The 13,781-nt window shown below is 44.6% G+C and overlaps 1 protein-coding gene across 1 annotated transcript in view; it reads right to left on the bottom strand.

Moving 5' to 3' along the window:
• ABCA4 (ATP binding cassette subfamily A member 4) overlaps window positions 1-13,781 on the bottom strand; it is a 134,251-nt gene that overhangs the window by 84,302 nt on the left and 36,168 nt on the right. Inside the window, exons 7-12 of the mRNA XM_030573245.1 lie at window positions 9,767-9,964; window positions 6,418-6,507; window positions 5,763-6,003; window positions 4,527-4,666; window positions 3,107-3,223; window positions 2,047-2,244 (exon numbers count right to left, since the gene is read on the bottom strand). Of these exons, the coding sequence (XP_030429105.1) occupies window positions 2,047-2,244; window positions 3,107-3,223; window positions 4,527-4,666; window positions 5,763-6,003; window positions 6,418-6,507; window positions 9,767-9,964 (984 nt within the window). The remainder of the gene's footprint in view (window positions 1-2,046; window positions 2,245-3,106; window positions 3,224-4,526; window positions 4,667-5,762; window positions 6,004-6,417; window positions 6,508-9,766; window positions 9,965-13,781) is intronic.

Below are 13,781 nucleotides of genomic sequence, written 5' to 3'. Positions count from 1 at the left end.
CCATTGGTTGATTCCCAGAAGACGCTAAAGGATTTTTCATAAATGAAGTGGCTCTGGGTCCATTATAGAGGACCATCTGAATGGCTTTTTTACTGTTTTTCTCTTGAGTGTATTATGTAACTGCACCACACGTAGAGCAAGGTGAATAAGAGGAGGGGAAGAAGTAGGCACCTGGACAATCTTAGAACATAAGCTCCTCTGGGTAGTCTGCAAACTCCTGGGATGTTTGGAAAGCAGCTAGCACTTTATGGTTGCTCCCATGTATACATAATACTAGCAATGAGGAGGAGAGCAGAGTGGTTTGGTTATTTATATAGACAGTAAGGAGGGAGAGTTGATTTTGGTATTTGTCCTAAGAAAAAGGCAAAATAATGAAATAACCCATATGTTAAATTAAACAAAAGAGGCAGGAGTTAAATAAAAATGAAGCAAAGTGAGGTTTTAAAAAGTAAACAAAAACAGAGGAATAGAAATAAGAATTAAACTGGTAAAACCCAAATGATTATGAGTTAATTAAGAGAAAGGCAAAGAGCTCAGGGTTAAAAATAACAACAGGAAAGAGAATTGTCAACAAATTATCGCCTTGTGTTTTCATACTTTCCCTGCACTCCCTGCCCCTCCCAGATACATCCATGGTTTGTATGTTATCTCATTAGGTGATAAACTCTTTGGGGCGGGCACCTGTCTGTTTATCTCTAACTAAGGGCTTGTCTACACTGGCAATTTAAAGAGCTGCAACTTTCTCATTCAGGGGTGTGAAAACACACACACACACACACACACACACACACACACACACACACCCCGAGCACAAGAAGTTTCAGTGCTGTAAAGTGCCCCTCGTGGAGGTGGTTTTTTAGAGCACTGGGAGAGCTGTCTCCCAGCACCTCGCCGCGACCACACAAGCCACGTTAAAGCGCTCCTGTGGCAGCGCTTTGGTGTTGCCAGTGTAGGCTAGCCCTTAGTGCCTAATGCATTGGGGGAGAGGACTGTAGAAAGGACACTAATGCCTCACACCTCTGATAGCCTTTTTAGCATCAGCTGTGGCCACAGTGATATTAACTTTTGTTTTTTATCTAAAGGAAACGCATTGGTATTGTACAGTGATGAATTTCTGAGAGCTAGTATTTCCTTTTAAATAAGAAGTAAAAGGAAAAGAGTCACTGAAATTGTGGTTTGTCTCAGTGCAAAAATCATTTGAAGAATGAAACTGTTACACCCACTCAATCTTTTAGGATCTACATACACAGTAGTTTCTAGGGAAGAGAGTCCAATAGTTTTTTTGCTAGGTTCCATTCTAAGTTCTTTTACCGACACACCATCTGACCTTGGGCAATTCACATGAGGCTTGATCCAATGCCCATTAAAGTCAGTGGAAACATTGGACTTTCCGTGAGCTTTGGATCCGATGGTTAAACTCAGGGTGGGATTTTCCAAAGCATTCAGAACCCTGCTCCCTTTGAAGCCAATGGTAGGCCTTCTGAAATTCCCACTCTGTGTGTGTCACTTGCTGCTTCTGTAAAATGGCTATGACGACATTTTTCTGTCTCCTGTGGATGTTTCCAGACTCAGCTAATATTTGTAATAAAGCATGTGGTGATCATCAGATGAAAGTCTCCCTATCAGAGTAAAGTATCAGAGGGGTAGCCATGTTAGTCTGGATCTGCAAAAGCAGCAAAGAATCCTGTGGCACCTTATAGACTAACAGACGTTTTGGAGCATGAGCTTTCATGGGTGAATACCCACTTCATCGGATGCAACCGATGAAGTGAGCATTCACCCATGAAAGCTCATGCTCCAAAACGTCTGTTAGTCTATAAGTGCCACAGGATTCTTTGTTGCTATCAGAGTAAGGCATTTATTCTTCTGTCCCTTTATTATTTTAAAACAAGTAAGGTGAAATAACTGAAATACCTTGTGATTTAAATCTCTCTGTCTTAGCACCCATCACCATAGCATCTAAACGCTGATGATGATGCTTCGATGTATTCTCTGTCTAAGGATTTTCAGTGGTGCCCATCACCATAGTACAAGTGACAACCTTACCTCCAAATACTGATTAAACAAACGCAAAGCTTGGTCTGTAACATTGAAGATATTCCGCCAGTCAAAGTCTGCCACACCCTCTTCACGGTTCTCTGGACATCCATTATGGAGAAAGTTGATCACATCTTCAGCCGTTAACCCTTCAGCACCCAGCTGTCCATTCAAGAAGTCTCTTACCGCGGGATTCTTCAGAGTGTTCTGGGAAGCACATCAGTTCTGATTTAGTACATCGCTCTTTAGAACAAGCCCACTCTAGATAGAAAGGTTTCATGCCATCCTACTGAGTCTCCAATTAGAGGGAAAGAGTAGGCCACAGAGTTATGTCTGTAAAGGAGCATCTAAAGGGGAGAGTTACAAGCAACAGATCCTTGTTTGATCCTTAATTCTATTCCTCCTTACAAGGCTTGGAATAAGTCTAAAAACACCTGATCCTCATGCAGAGAAAACAGCTCTCAAACAAACACAGCATTTCTCAGTATGAATTTCTCTTCATATCTAAGCTACATGAGTTACTGAACAGTTTGCTCTGGACTTTAGGGGACCTAGCACATTGATCCTTTTGCCAATGTAAATAGTAACTTTTGCAGAATCCTTCCTTGCATGCCCCTGTATAAGGGACTTTGCCAGAAGGGAGAGGACATGGCTACAGAGCTGCTATCTCCAGCTGCCAGAATGGAGCTTGGGGCCAGGGGCAGCTGGGAGCAACTTAGAGCAGCCCCAAGACTTCTCTAAGTTGTGCCAGAGATCAAACCAACTCTGGCTGACCCAAGGATCAGGTGGGCATAAAAGAGGGATAATACCATCTTTCCCTTTCATTTCCTGCACCAAGCAGAGCTTAGCTAGACCTGGGGATCAGGGCCAGTGTCTTCATAATGCATATCAGACAAGTCTGCAGAACGAACCCAGTGACCATAGACCCATATGTTCTTAGGAAGCATAACACTGCTTCATGCAAAGGTTGTGCTTCCATCCAAACTTTCCAAGTTAACTCTCCTATCCCCTATAAAAGATAGCTGAAGGGCTGCTCTAATCACAGTTCCCCAGCCAGGGCACAACATACTCGGATCATATTCATTTGCAGGCTGCTTTGAAAGAAGTGCCACAGCTGAGGTCCCACTTCTTCCCAGGCTTTGGTCAACAGTCTGAGGCGCTCAAGTTCTTCAAATGTGGAGTTTGCCTGAGGCATTAACAACCAGAAAGGAATATCAATATGTTAGAGAGATAACCTAAACACATACAGACCACTTATGGCCAGATACATGCAGTAATGCTGACCCCTGATGGTTTGTAGCAATCTGTAGCTTACTAATGTAATTTAATTTAATTTAATTACAATATTTTAATAAACAAAAAGAGACTTTGTGGCAATGGAGTGTGACAGAAAGAGTGTGCTTCACAAAGGGCATTCCTTGAATTCTATTAGGCTCATCCAAGACACCCACAGCACATTTCTTCTGTGTGTTTAACAGAAGCAAGCATGACTAGATAGATAAATCTATTTTCCTCCTCCCCCAATCGCAATAGTGGCTGCACACTTCACAAACATTTATTTATTCCATCCTAACACTCTGTGGAGGACAGAAAATGTTTAAAAATAAATGATACAGAGCACTGAAAATTCAGTTAATAGTCGTTGGGGGTACCATACAGAGTATAGGAGGAGATTAGTATTTTGACATTGGATAGCGCATAACACATACAGTCTGCAGTATCCCCAATGTGGGAGTTTAAGGTGGATGAATCAAGGTACAGTCAGCAAGCTTTTATTACTACCCAGTTTTACCAATGGAATCACAGAGAAGGTTGCCACAGCCTGCAGCAGAACTGAGATTTAAATACCAACCTCTCGAATCCCAGTTCAGTGTCTGAACCACAAGACCACCCTTCCTTTCCATTTGCCGCTGGAGCAGCCAGCCTGCCCCCTTCCCTACACCTGATATAATGTTCTGCTCTCTTTTCTGCCGTTCCTAATCATTGTTAAAAAACAGGTCCAATACATCTCTTTTTCTGAGAAGAAAGTTGAAACTTTGTTCACCATCACTGAAAAAGACTTCTCAGGCCAAAGAATCTTCACAGAACTACGGGTAATTTCCCATTATCCTATCTCATTTACAACTAGTTTTCCTTTGCCATCGAGATAGAATAGTTTCAGGCTTGCAAAGAGGTAGTGAGCCAAATTCTGATCTGGTACACACTAATATAATCCTACTGACACCTAATTCCACTACTGTGAAAGGAGACTCAGGTCCTCTCTTCCAACTACCATTAAGTATAATCTTAACCTTGATGTCATTGGTTTGAAATTTCTGAATTTCAGGTCTCAGCGAATGCCACAATTTCTTCCTTCCTATAATGCATTCTAGACATCAAAGCAAAAAGACCTCTGTGAAGAAAAGGTCACAAGGGCAAAATGGTTGGGTTATTCTCTGGGGGGATAGCTGGTTAAAAATACTAGTTGTGTATATATCAGAATCTCTTACATTCTTCAGTATTTGCTTTACAGCGGGCGAATCAGGAGCAAAGAGGATTTTTCCCATCAGCAGGGGCTTCACAGCACTCCAGGCTATTTTGGTTAAAGGGTTTGATTCCATGCTCTGGATCAATGCATTACAAAAGGGTGCTGCAGGAAGAAATTAGAACAGATGTTATATAACCATACCCACGCTCTATTCTTTATAACATCCTGCAGGCTTCAGTCTACCCTTATTACAAATGCAAACCGCTTTGACTCTTGGGTCTGAATAGGCTACTTTGTGCTGTCCCTAAATAGACACACTGTAGCCGAAAAGCAACAAAACAGTGTGGGATCTCAAATACATCTTTACCCAGGGGAAATAAGTGGCAAAGTTTGCTGGCAAGATCAGGGTAGCCGTGTTAGTCTGTATCCACAAAAACAACAAGGAGTCTGGTGGCACTCTAAAGACTAACAGATTTATTTGGGCATAAACTTTCGTGGGTAAAAAAACATCACTTCTTCAGATAAATCTGTTAGTCTTTAAGGTGCTACCAGAAAGTTTGCTGAATAGATTTTAGGACTGCAAAACAAATAAACAAAGCAGTTTGGAAGCTGAGACACATTGAATTTCAATATTTGCTAGTTTTCATTCATAAGACATTTCAGATGGCAGGAAACTAGAGAATCTACCTGGATTCCCTCTCTCTTTTCTAACATCTATAGTTTTTCCTCCAGTGATCTAGCTCCTTTGTATGGTTACTGAATTGTACATAGTTATTTGTATGCCTGCCCATGGTAGTTTAATCCACACATGGTACTAACAGGAGGTGAGTCCAAACTAAAAGCCCTGGGACTGAACACCCTGAACTCTGGAAAAGTTTGCAACTGGATCCTAAGATATAACTCAGTATTAAACTCTTTGTGTAAAGAATTTCCATCTTATTCTTGCATTTAGCAGAGTCATTTAGCTGGATAGCATTTCTTTTATTTGTTCCTGTTCCTGGGAAGCAGAGTACCAGGCATGTGTAGATAAATCTATACTCCTTGGTGGATATACATTCATAGAGAAAAAGAGGAGTTAAATGGCAGCAGGGTTTAGGGTAAAATACAGGAAGGATCCTATAGCAGCAGAGCTCAGACCCTGGAGGGTAACTGACCCAATAACAATATCTATCACTAAGTGTTCCATGTTCTATTGGACAAAAAGATACGTGGCACCAGTTATGATACAGCCGTTAAGGTACAGCAGAAATAGACTTACTGGTTGTATTGTCATAAAAATAAATGGATTCCTTCTTGGTGGAGTCAACTCCTAGGAAGGCTTTGTAGTTATTATCTTCATACCAGTTGAAGGAGTATATTCTGGAACCACTTCCTTCCGGATAGCCACAGAGAAGATCAGACAGGGCGCTCATCAGGTGGCTGAAGGATTCTGGCCCTCCACCTTGTACAAACGGTTGCAGAACCAACAAAAGGTCCTGAATGCTTCGCCTCCCGGCTAACTGTAGCAAAACAAGACTTCTTTATTAACAGCAACTCTCCACAAGAAAACCAGAATGGGTAGGACTTGATTGTGCCCAGCCTTCCTGGTGGTGAGCAGTGGGCCCTGAAGGTACCTTCTCCTCTTTTATCCCATTCTGGCAACAAGACAGTTTCAGTGCTTGTGCTCTTCTGCCCTACTGAAAAAGGCTGTCATGGCTCATAGCCATTGAAGTTTATACCCATATTTATGGTGGGGAAAGAGATTAAGGATGTATTTTCCAGAGATTGTCACTCCTTGACCATTCCATTGATGCAGACTGGATTCTTTCAGATAAGTCAGATGTTTGTGAGACAAACTGATGGACCAAACAAGGGCAGAGGAGAGCTGTGCACTGCCAAAACCAGGTGATTCAGTTCATTATCAGACTGCTTACCTCTCGCACTGCTTGAGACACATTAGACAGCACTCTCCCCCAGGATCTCAGGTCAACACCTTGCGACTTACTGTCTAGAACAGTGGGAAGCTGTGATTAAATTAAAAATAGAGATGAAATGAGTCCAGTGTCTACCGAACAATGGTGTCTACTATCCAGTTACATAACAAGGAACAGAAAGCTCTGTCTACAGGGCTGTAGATTCTCCTTTGGCTCAAGTGGTAGGAGTCTGTTTTTGAGCAGAAGGTTCAGAGTTCTGTCCCAGCTATTGACTGTAAAATCCTGGAGGGCTACAATTTATTTACAAGTGTGTGTGGTGAGAGTCCGAGTAAAGTAACTAACTGCTCTAACTCTCAATGGGATGAAATGGCCATGGGGCACTGAAAACAGCTAGAGATGTATGTGATGCATGGTAGTCCTGGCTACGTTCCTTCCCTCTGCTTCACCAGCAGCAAGTATGGCAAATGGCTTAAAAGCCCCCATGTCAGGTGCTTGGCATTGGGATTATCCTCCTAGACCAGTAAAAATGGCTTTTAGGCCAGTGGTGTGGCACAAAGCCGCCATCCTGCACTGGAGTATCTAATTTGCTCCCCTTCCTCAGGCTGCTGTTTTCTTTAGGATTACAACAAAATATAAAGCTGGTCTTTTAAATTAACTATTAAACTTTATAATCAGGCTGTCTCTTAAAAAGGTTCCTTTGGAACTGCATGTCATACTGCTTTCTGAGCCTCTGCCCCTCCTTTCAGATGGCAGCAGTTAAGAAAGCAAAAGAAGCTGCACTCTGCACATAACTAACAGGGAATGACAAAAGTAGCAGTTTCATGGAAAGCACATGCTTGTACCTTAACATGACAGTTACAATGAATGGAGGAGCTTGCTACCAACACTGCCTCAAATTATGTTTTCACTTTCCCCTGATGCTTCCAAGAGCCTGAAAATGGACACAACTGTGAAACGCCAGAGAGCAGGCTTTTCTTCTTTGAAAGATTTTGCAACACTGAACAGCAACCAGTGTAAACAACAAAAAGCTAGCAAAGTTCCTCCTAAGCAAACAGAAAAGAGCCCATGATAAGTACCCTACATGGAAACAGCTTCCATTAGCCAGAGGAGAAATTGTCACCTCCTCCTCCACAGTACACAGAGCAATGCCTGTGTGCGCTAATTACTGTTTTTAAATATTGCCGGCATGATGCATCTGATATGATTCATAGATCACAGAAAGCCTCCTAAATTGATGTGCTCTGGAATGACTGAATGATTCACTAGGAGGCAAATCCTGCCCCACCAACATCCTCCTACATTACCACAGCATGGGGATGAGACAGGATTGGCGGGGAGCGGGGCATGTGCAGGCAGTGAGCTTCTCTCACCCCAAATATCATAGATCACAGTTCTATAGCGGCTTACTGCACCCCAATGTACTAGGAGCTGCAGCACGGAGTGCGATGGAAATTTGCTCAAACATTGTCAGTTTCAGTGGGAGAGATGATGACATCATTAGAAAATGGAGCCCTTCAGAGTGGAAGGGATTCTTTGAGCCTATATAGGGCCCAATTCTGGAAACCTTACTCCTACTGGGCTGGCTGACTCTGCACTGCCTTGTACTCTGTGCAGTCATTTACTTCTGTGCAAAGTAAGTGTGAAAATGGGTACAAGTGAGAATTCTCCATTCACATAGGAGGAAACGACTAGAAAAAGTGCCTAGCAGTGGACAATCAGGTCCAGTGAGTAGAGCTCACTTACATGAGAAGTTCTAGGAGAACAAACTTAGCTACGTGGTGGGTTATGTTGTACAAGTGTAACCACAGGGCCATATAATACAGAATGGCCTGAAGCAGTGAAGAGAAACAGAGCCAGTGTCAAACTCAGACATATTCTTAATCGAAGTGGTTCCATGTTAATTCACCTGATACTGCATTGAGCCAAGACTGATTACACTTGGAGCAGGTGAAGAAACACTTGTTCAACGTGGATTTTTGTGTTTCAGTGAGCAACTGATTCAGCATTGAGTACAACTGTAATTCCCCTGAGATGTGTTAAGATATTAAATAACTTTATCTTTGTGTTTATGCTTCATATAACTCGAACATCTGAAAAGGAGTAAACATGACAACTACCCAACCAGCTGTAATAACAGCAGTGCTCTGGAAAGAGGCTCACTTTCCTCACTGCAGCGAAACAAGCCATGTAGCAAAGGAAGGGCTAATATAATTCTGGGATGTATTCACAGGACTGCTGTACGTAAGACACAGGAGGTAATTGTCCCAATCTACTCAGCACTGGTGAGGCCTCATCTTGTTGATTTCAGACCAATTCTCCAATTTGTCAAGATCATTTTGTATTCTAGTCCTGTCCTCCAAAGTGTTAGCACCGCACCCAGCTTAGTGTCATCCACTAATTTTATAAACAAACATATTCTCCACTCTATTATTCAAGTCACTGGACCCAGGACTGACCCCTGCAGGACCTCACTAGATATGCCCTCCCATTGATAACTACTCTATGAATACAGTCTTTCAACTAGTTGTGCTCCCACCTCATAGCAATTTCATCTAGATTACATTTCCCAAGTTTGCTTATGAGAATGTCATGTGGGGCTATTTCAAAATCTTTACTAAAAATCAAGACCTACCATGTCACCTATTTTCCCCTTATCCACTAGACTAGTTATCCTGTAGGTAAATAATCATATGTCTCCTATAACAGATACCGTGACTTTTCACGACCTCCGTGACTTCTGCAGTGGCTGGTGTGGCTGACTCCAGGGCTGCCCAAGCAGCTGGCTATGGGGCCGCACAGCCAGCCACACAGGCCGCTGCTGGAACAACTTGGGGTCAGCTGCTCGGGCAGTCCTTGGGACTAGCCACACCGGCCACTGCTTGGGAGGCCCGGGACAGCTGGCTCTGGGAACCACCCAGCACCCTGGGGACCACCCAAGAGACAGTGGTCCCAGGGCAGCTAGAGCAGCAGCCCCAGGGGTGCCCGGAGGCTTTTCGGAGAGTGGTCCCCAAGAAGCAGTAGCCAGGGGCAGTCAACCCCCAGCACTAGAGTAGGGGCCTCTGGAGACGTGGGGCCCCAGAAGTAGAGATTTAGTCAGGGGTATTTTTGGTAAAAGTCATGGACAGGTCACAGGCCATGAATTTTTACTTATTGCCCGTGACCTGTCCATGACTTTTACCAAAATTACCTGTGACTAAATCTTAGCCTTTCTTATAACCAGTGACCTAATTATCTGCCCTAGCAAAAATGTAAATGACTTCTTAGAACATGGGTTCTATAATGCAAAGAAAATCCTTGAAGTAGAATACCAGAAACGACGCACACCAGGAAGATTTGTGTTAGTACTCACCAGCTGGAAAAGCTTAAAGAAATCAACATTTGCGTACAAGGAATCTTCTATTTGTTGCAGGGTCTCCTGAGAAAGGGCACACATTGCATTGTACACAGCATGCATACCCCTTTGGCTGCTGAAGATAATGAAGCGGTTGAGTAGGGTCTGGCTGCAGGCGATGTCCTTCAGAGTCAAGTCAGGGACTCCATAGGCAAACTGCAGCCAAAAACAACAATTCACTTTTATCATTGTGGAACCTTCAGGCTTTTCAGTAACAACCAGGGACTATATTAATACCTTGGTGGTTATGATTACACCCTACCAATGCCTCCATGGACTGTAGGATCATAGGCACCGACTCTGTGGGTGCTCCAGGGCTCGAGCACCCATGGAAAAAGATTGATGGGTGCTCAGCACCCATCGGCAGCTCCCTGTGGCCCCGCCCCACCCCCCTGCTCCAGCTCACCTCCACCTCTGCCTCCTCCGCAAGCGTGCCACTTAGTCCTGCTTCTCCTCCCTCCCTCTCAGAGCTTGTGCCACGAAACAGCTGATTCGCAGGGCGGGGAGGGAGGGGGAGGAGGGGGAACACGGTGCAGTGGGGGGGATTTGGCAGGGCCACCCAGAGGGGAGGGGCAAGTGGGGCAATATGCCCCCATGAGAATATAGAATTCTATAGTATTGTAACTTTTTGTTATGGAAGGGGGCCCTGAAATTGCTTTTGCCCCAGGCCCTCTGAATCCTCTGGGTGGCCCTGGAATTTGGGGAAGGGATCCAATAGGGGCAGGAAGGGGGTGGAGTTACGGCAGGGACTTTGGGGATGGGGTTGAAATGGGAGTGGGGCTGGGGGGGACACGGGCAGCCACTGGCGCTGGAGAAAGTTGGTGCCTATGTGTAGGGTGACACAGCCATCTGAAGCCACAGCCCTTGAGTGACCACCAATTGATGTCATGTGTAATCACCTCCACTTTAGGCAAGGTTTTTCTCCCCTCACTGGTGAATCCAAGTTGTTCTCAGATACAGACGAGGGTGAAACTAACTTACAGGACTTACCAGTACTGCCGGAGTCCTGAGGGGGGCATTGCCTCATCCAGAAGAGGCAGGGCCTCAAGAGGAAGAGGCGTGGCCTCTCAAGATTTAAAGACCCTGGGGCACCAGCTGTGGCTGGGAGCCCCAGGGCCTTTAAATCAACCAGGGGCTCCCAGGTGCGGAGGTGGCTGGGAGCCCCTCAGGGCTCAGGGTCAAATTAAAGGGCTCTGGACGCCGCGGGGAAACTCGAGCTTTGCTGGGCTGAGGCCAGGATTTAAAGGGCCTGGAGCTCCTGCCGCTGCGGGGAGCTCTAAGCCCTTTAAATCCCAGCCCCAGCCCAGCCGCCGGAGCCACAGGCGGGATTTAAAGGGCTCTGGGCTGCCTGCAGCCGTGGGAGCTCTGAGCCCTTTAAATCCCAGCCCCAGCCTGGCCGCCGGAGCCATGGGAGGGATTTAAAGAGCTCTGGGCTGCCCGCAGCCGCAGGAGCTCTGATCCATTTAAATCTCAGCCCCAGCCCAGCCGCCGGAGCCACAGGAGGAATTTAAAAGGCTCTGGGCTGCCCACCGGACTGTACCAGCTTACTTTCACCTCTAGAGACAGAAGTATTCTTCTCCCTCCCCACCACCTCAAGAAGGGCCTGTGTCAGACCCAGCCATCCTGCTGGCTAAGGAGGAATGAACGTGGCTCCCATGTGAATGTCAGTGTTGCCTCAGAACCTGCCAAACATGCCATGTGGGTCTACCTTTGGCGTGGGTCAAGCATACTCCTAACCCCAGCTGACCAGAGAGCAAAGAGCCAACCCTATTCTGATTCTCAAACCTCCAATGACAACAAAGGTCTGGTCTACAGACAGATTTTGTACCACTGTAATTATTTCAGTTAAGGGTGTGACTTTTTACCAAAATAGTTATAGTGGTACAAGTCCTAGTGTGGCTGCAGTTATACTGGTATAAAGGTTCCTTATGCAGATATAGTTTATTGTGTGCATACAAGGAGAGTTGTGCTACTTTAACTATGCCAGTATATTAAAGCAGCACAACTTGTGTGTGTAGACAAGGCTGTAGAGAATGCACCACATGACACAAATAAAGCAACATTCACATATGAAATATAGCGCACACAGAAATTAAAATTAAAAAAAATCAATCAGTTTTCTGATACTTGAAATGACTGCTTATATTTTGAGTGTGTGCACAATCCAAGTTATTAGACAATGCAATACCCATAGGCAGGCCTAGCATCACACAGGATCTAAGGAAACATTCCCCCTTACCCCTGATCTTCAAGGGCCCCCAAATTATTGTCAGAAAGGCCAAAATATGTGCAGTATGTATAGTCCTCATCCATTATATAAATTATAAATCACAGTAAAATCCTGACACAGTAGCCAAATTTTACTTTTTTAACCTCTTAAAATCCAAGATTTTTCCCTGGAGTCTAACTAGTCCCTAGACACCTAGAAGGTTGTTGTTTATTTTTTTAAATAGGACTATCCATTGACCCCCAAATACCCAATTTCCCTCCTACCGCCCCAAAGGGGACTCTAGAACCAGCCCTGCCTGTCGCACTCTGGGAAGGATAGGCTCTCAACCACCTTCTAAGGGAACTGTGCTGGGATAAGCACTCTGCAGTGGCACTGCTTCAGGCTAATCGGCAGCAGTGATAATCTAGTCATTAGATGATCAGTCTTCAAAAGTTAAATACGACAGATAAATGGAGTGTGGCCTGTGACTGTGCCATGTGACATCCCCTAGGGGTGATCTGCTGTTGCACGCACCACTGGGAAAGCAAAGTTACTTTATACTGATGCCTAAACTCATGACTACTATGGCGAGCCAGATATTCTAAGAGCTCATGGCTATATTATTAGCACAACTCTGATAGTAAGGGAGAGGACAGAAAGCAATAGAGAACATGTCAGTACTGACTGGTCTTTTAGATTTGGTTTGTGTTTTTCAGGCAAAATCCAAAGAGGGATGCATGAGAATATGTTAAAAAATACAGCTTGTGTCATTACAAAGAGTTAGATTGTTCCAGTTTGACTGAATTAACCCACTGCTCAAGGGCTTAAGGGATTTGCTCAAAGCTTGGGAGGCATAGGTAGCATTTTTGAATGTGGACACAATGGCTATATCTACACTGCATTGTAAACCCGGGTTCATGGGACCTGTGCTTGTGGAGACCGTGTTTCCAAGTCCATGCTTAAGCATCCACACTGCATTGTAAACCTGGGTGTACAATTGCTGGACCTGGGTATCACAACCAAGCTAACGCATCCATATTGCACTACTACTGACTTGGGTCTGTGGCTTGAGCTATGTCCACACTACAAAATAACGGGGCTTGGACCCAACTCACAGTGAGACTTGGGTTCACTCTCCGCCACTACAGTCAATCCTGTTCTGAGTAGTTGACGACTTGAGTCAGAAAGATTCGTGTGTTTACGGTAGTGGGGGGTTGGGCTCAAACCTGAGTCTGAGCCCAAGTTTACAAGGCAGTGTAGATGTATTCAAAGTGTTTCACAAGTGTTCCAGATGCCTATGAGGTTGGCAATATCTAAGTTCCAGGCTCAAAGTGAGCTGCACTGATGGTTAGTCAGAATGTTTTGTTTGGGTTTGTAAAGCAAGTGAGGAAACCAAGATGTGGATGTTACTGATAGGGATTCATCGCAGAACAGCAAGAGGTTATTTTATTTACACAATGTAGCTGCTTTCTGAGACTTCCTAGGAACAGAAGAGGTTAGAAAAACACCCAATCTCCACCCTTTAAAGTTGTTCTACAATGTGGGCTGTAGCCAACCTTTTCTAAGGTGCTTATCTTTCTCTGTGCTGCAACCCAAAAGCACCTCTTTAGAGGAAAACGCTACTAATTTTATCAGTGTGTCATTGTTTAGCCAGAACACGCAAGCTGAAGTACAAATTATTTTTCAACTAGCAGGCTTTTTGATCAGTTTTTGCTTTCATTTCAGTGTGTCATTTCCTGCACACCCAGCATAGTAGGAGGCAGC

This window comes from Gopherus evgoodei, chromosome 8, assembly GCF_007399415.2.
Source record: "Gopherus evgoodei ecotype Sinaloan lineage chromosome 8, rGopEvg1_v1.p, whole genome shotgun sequence".
Taxonomy (NCBI): domain Eukaryota; kingdom Metazoa; phylum Chordata; order Testudines; family Testudinidae; genus Gopherus; species Gopherus evgoodei.
This window is presented reverse-complemented; position numbering and strand designations above follow the sequence as displayed.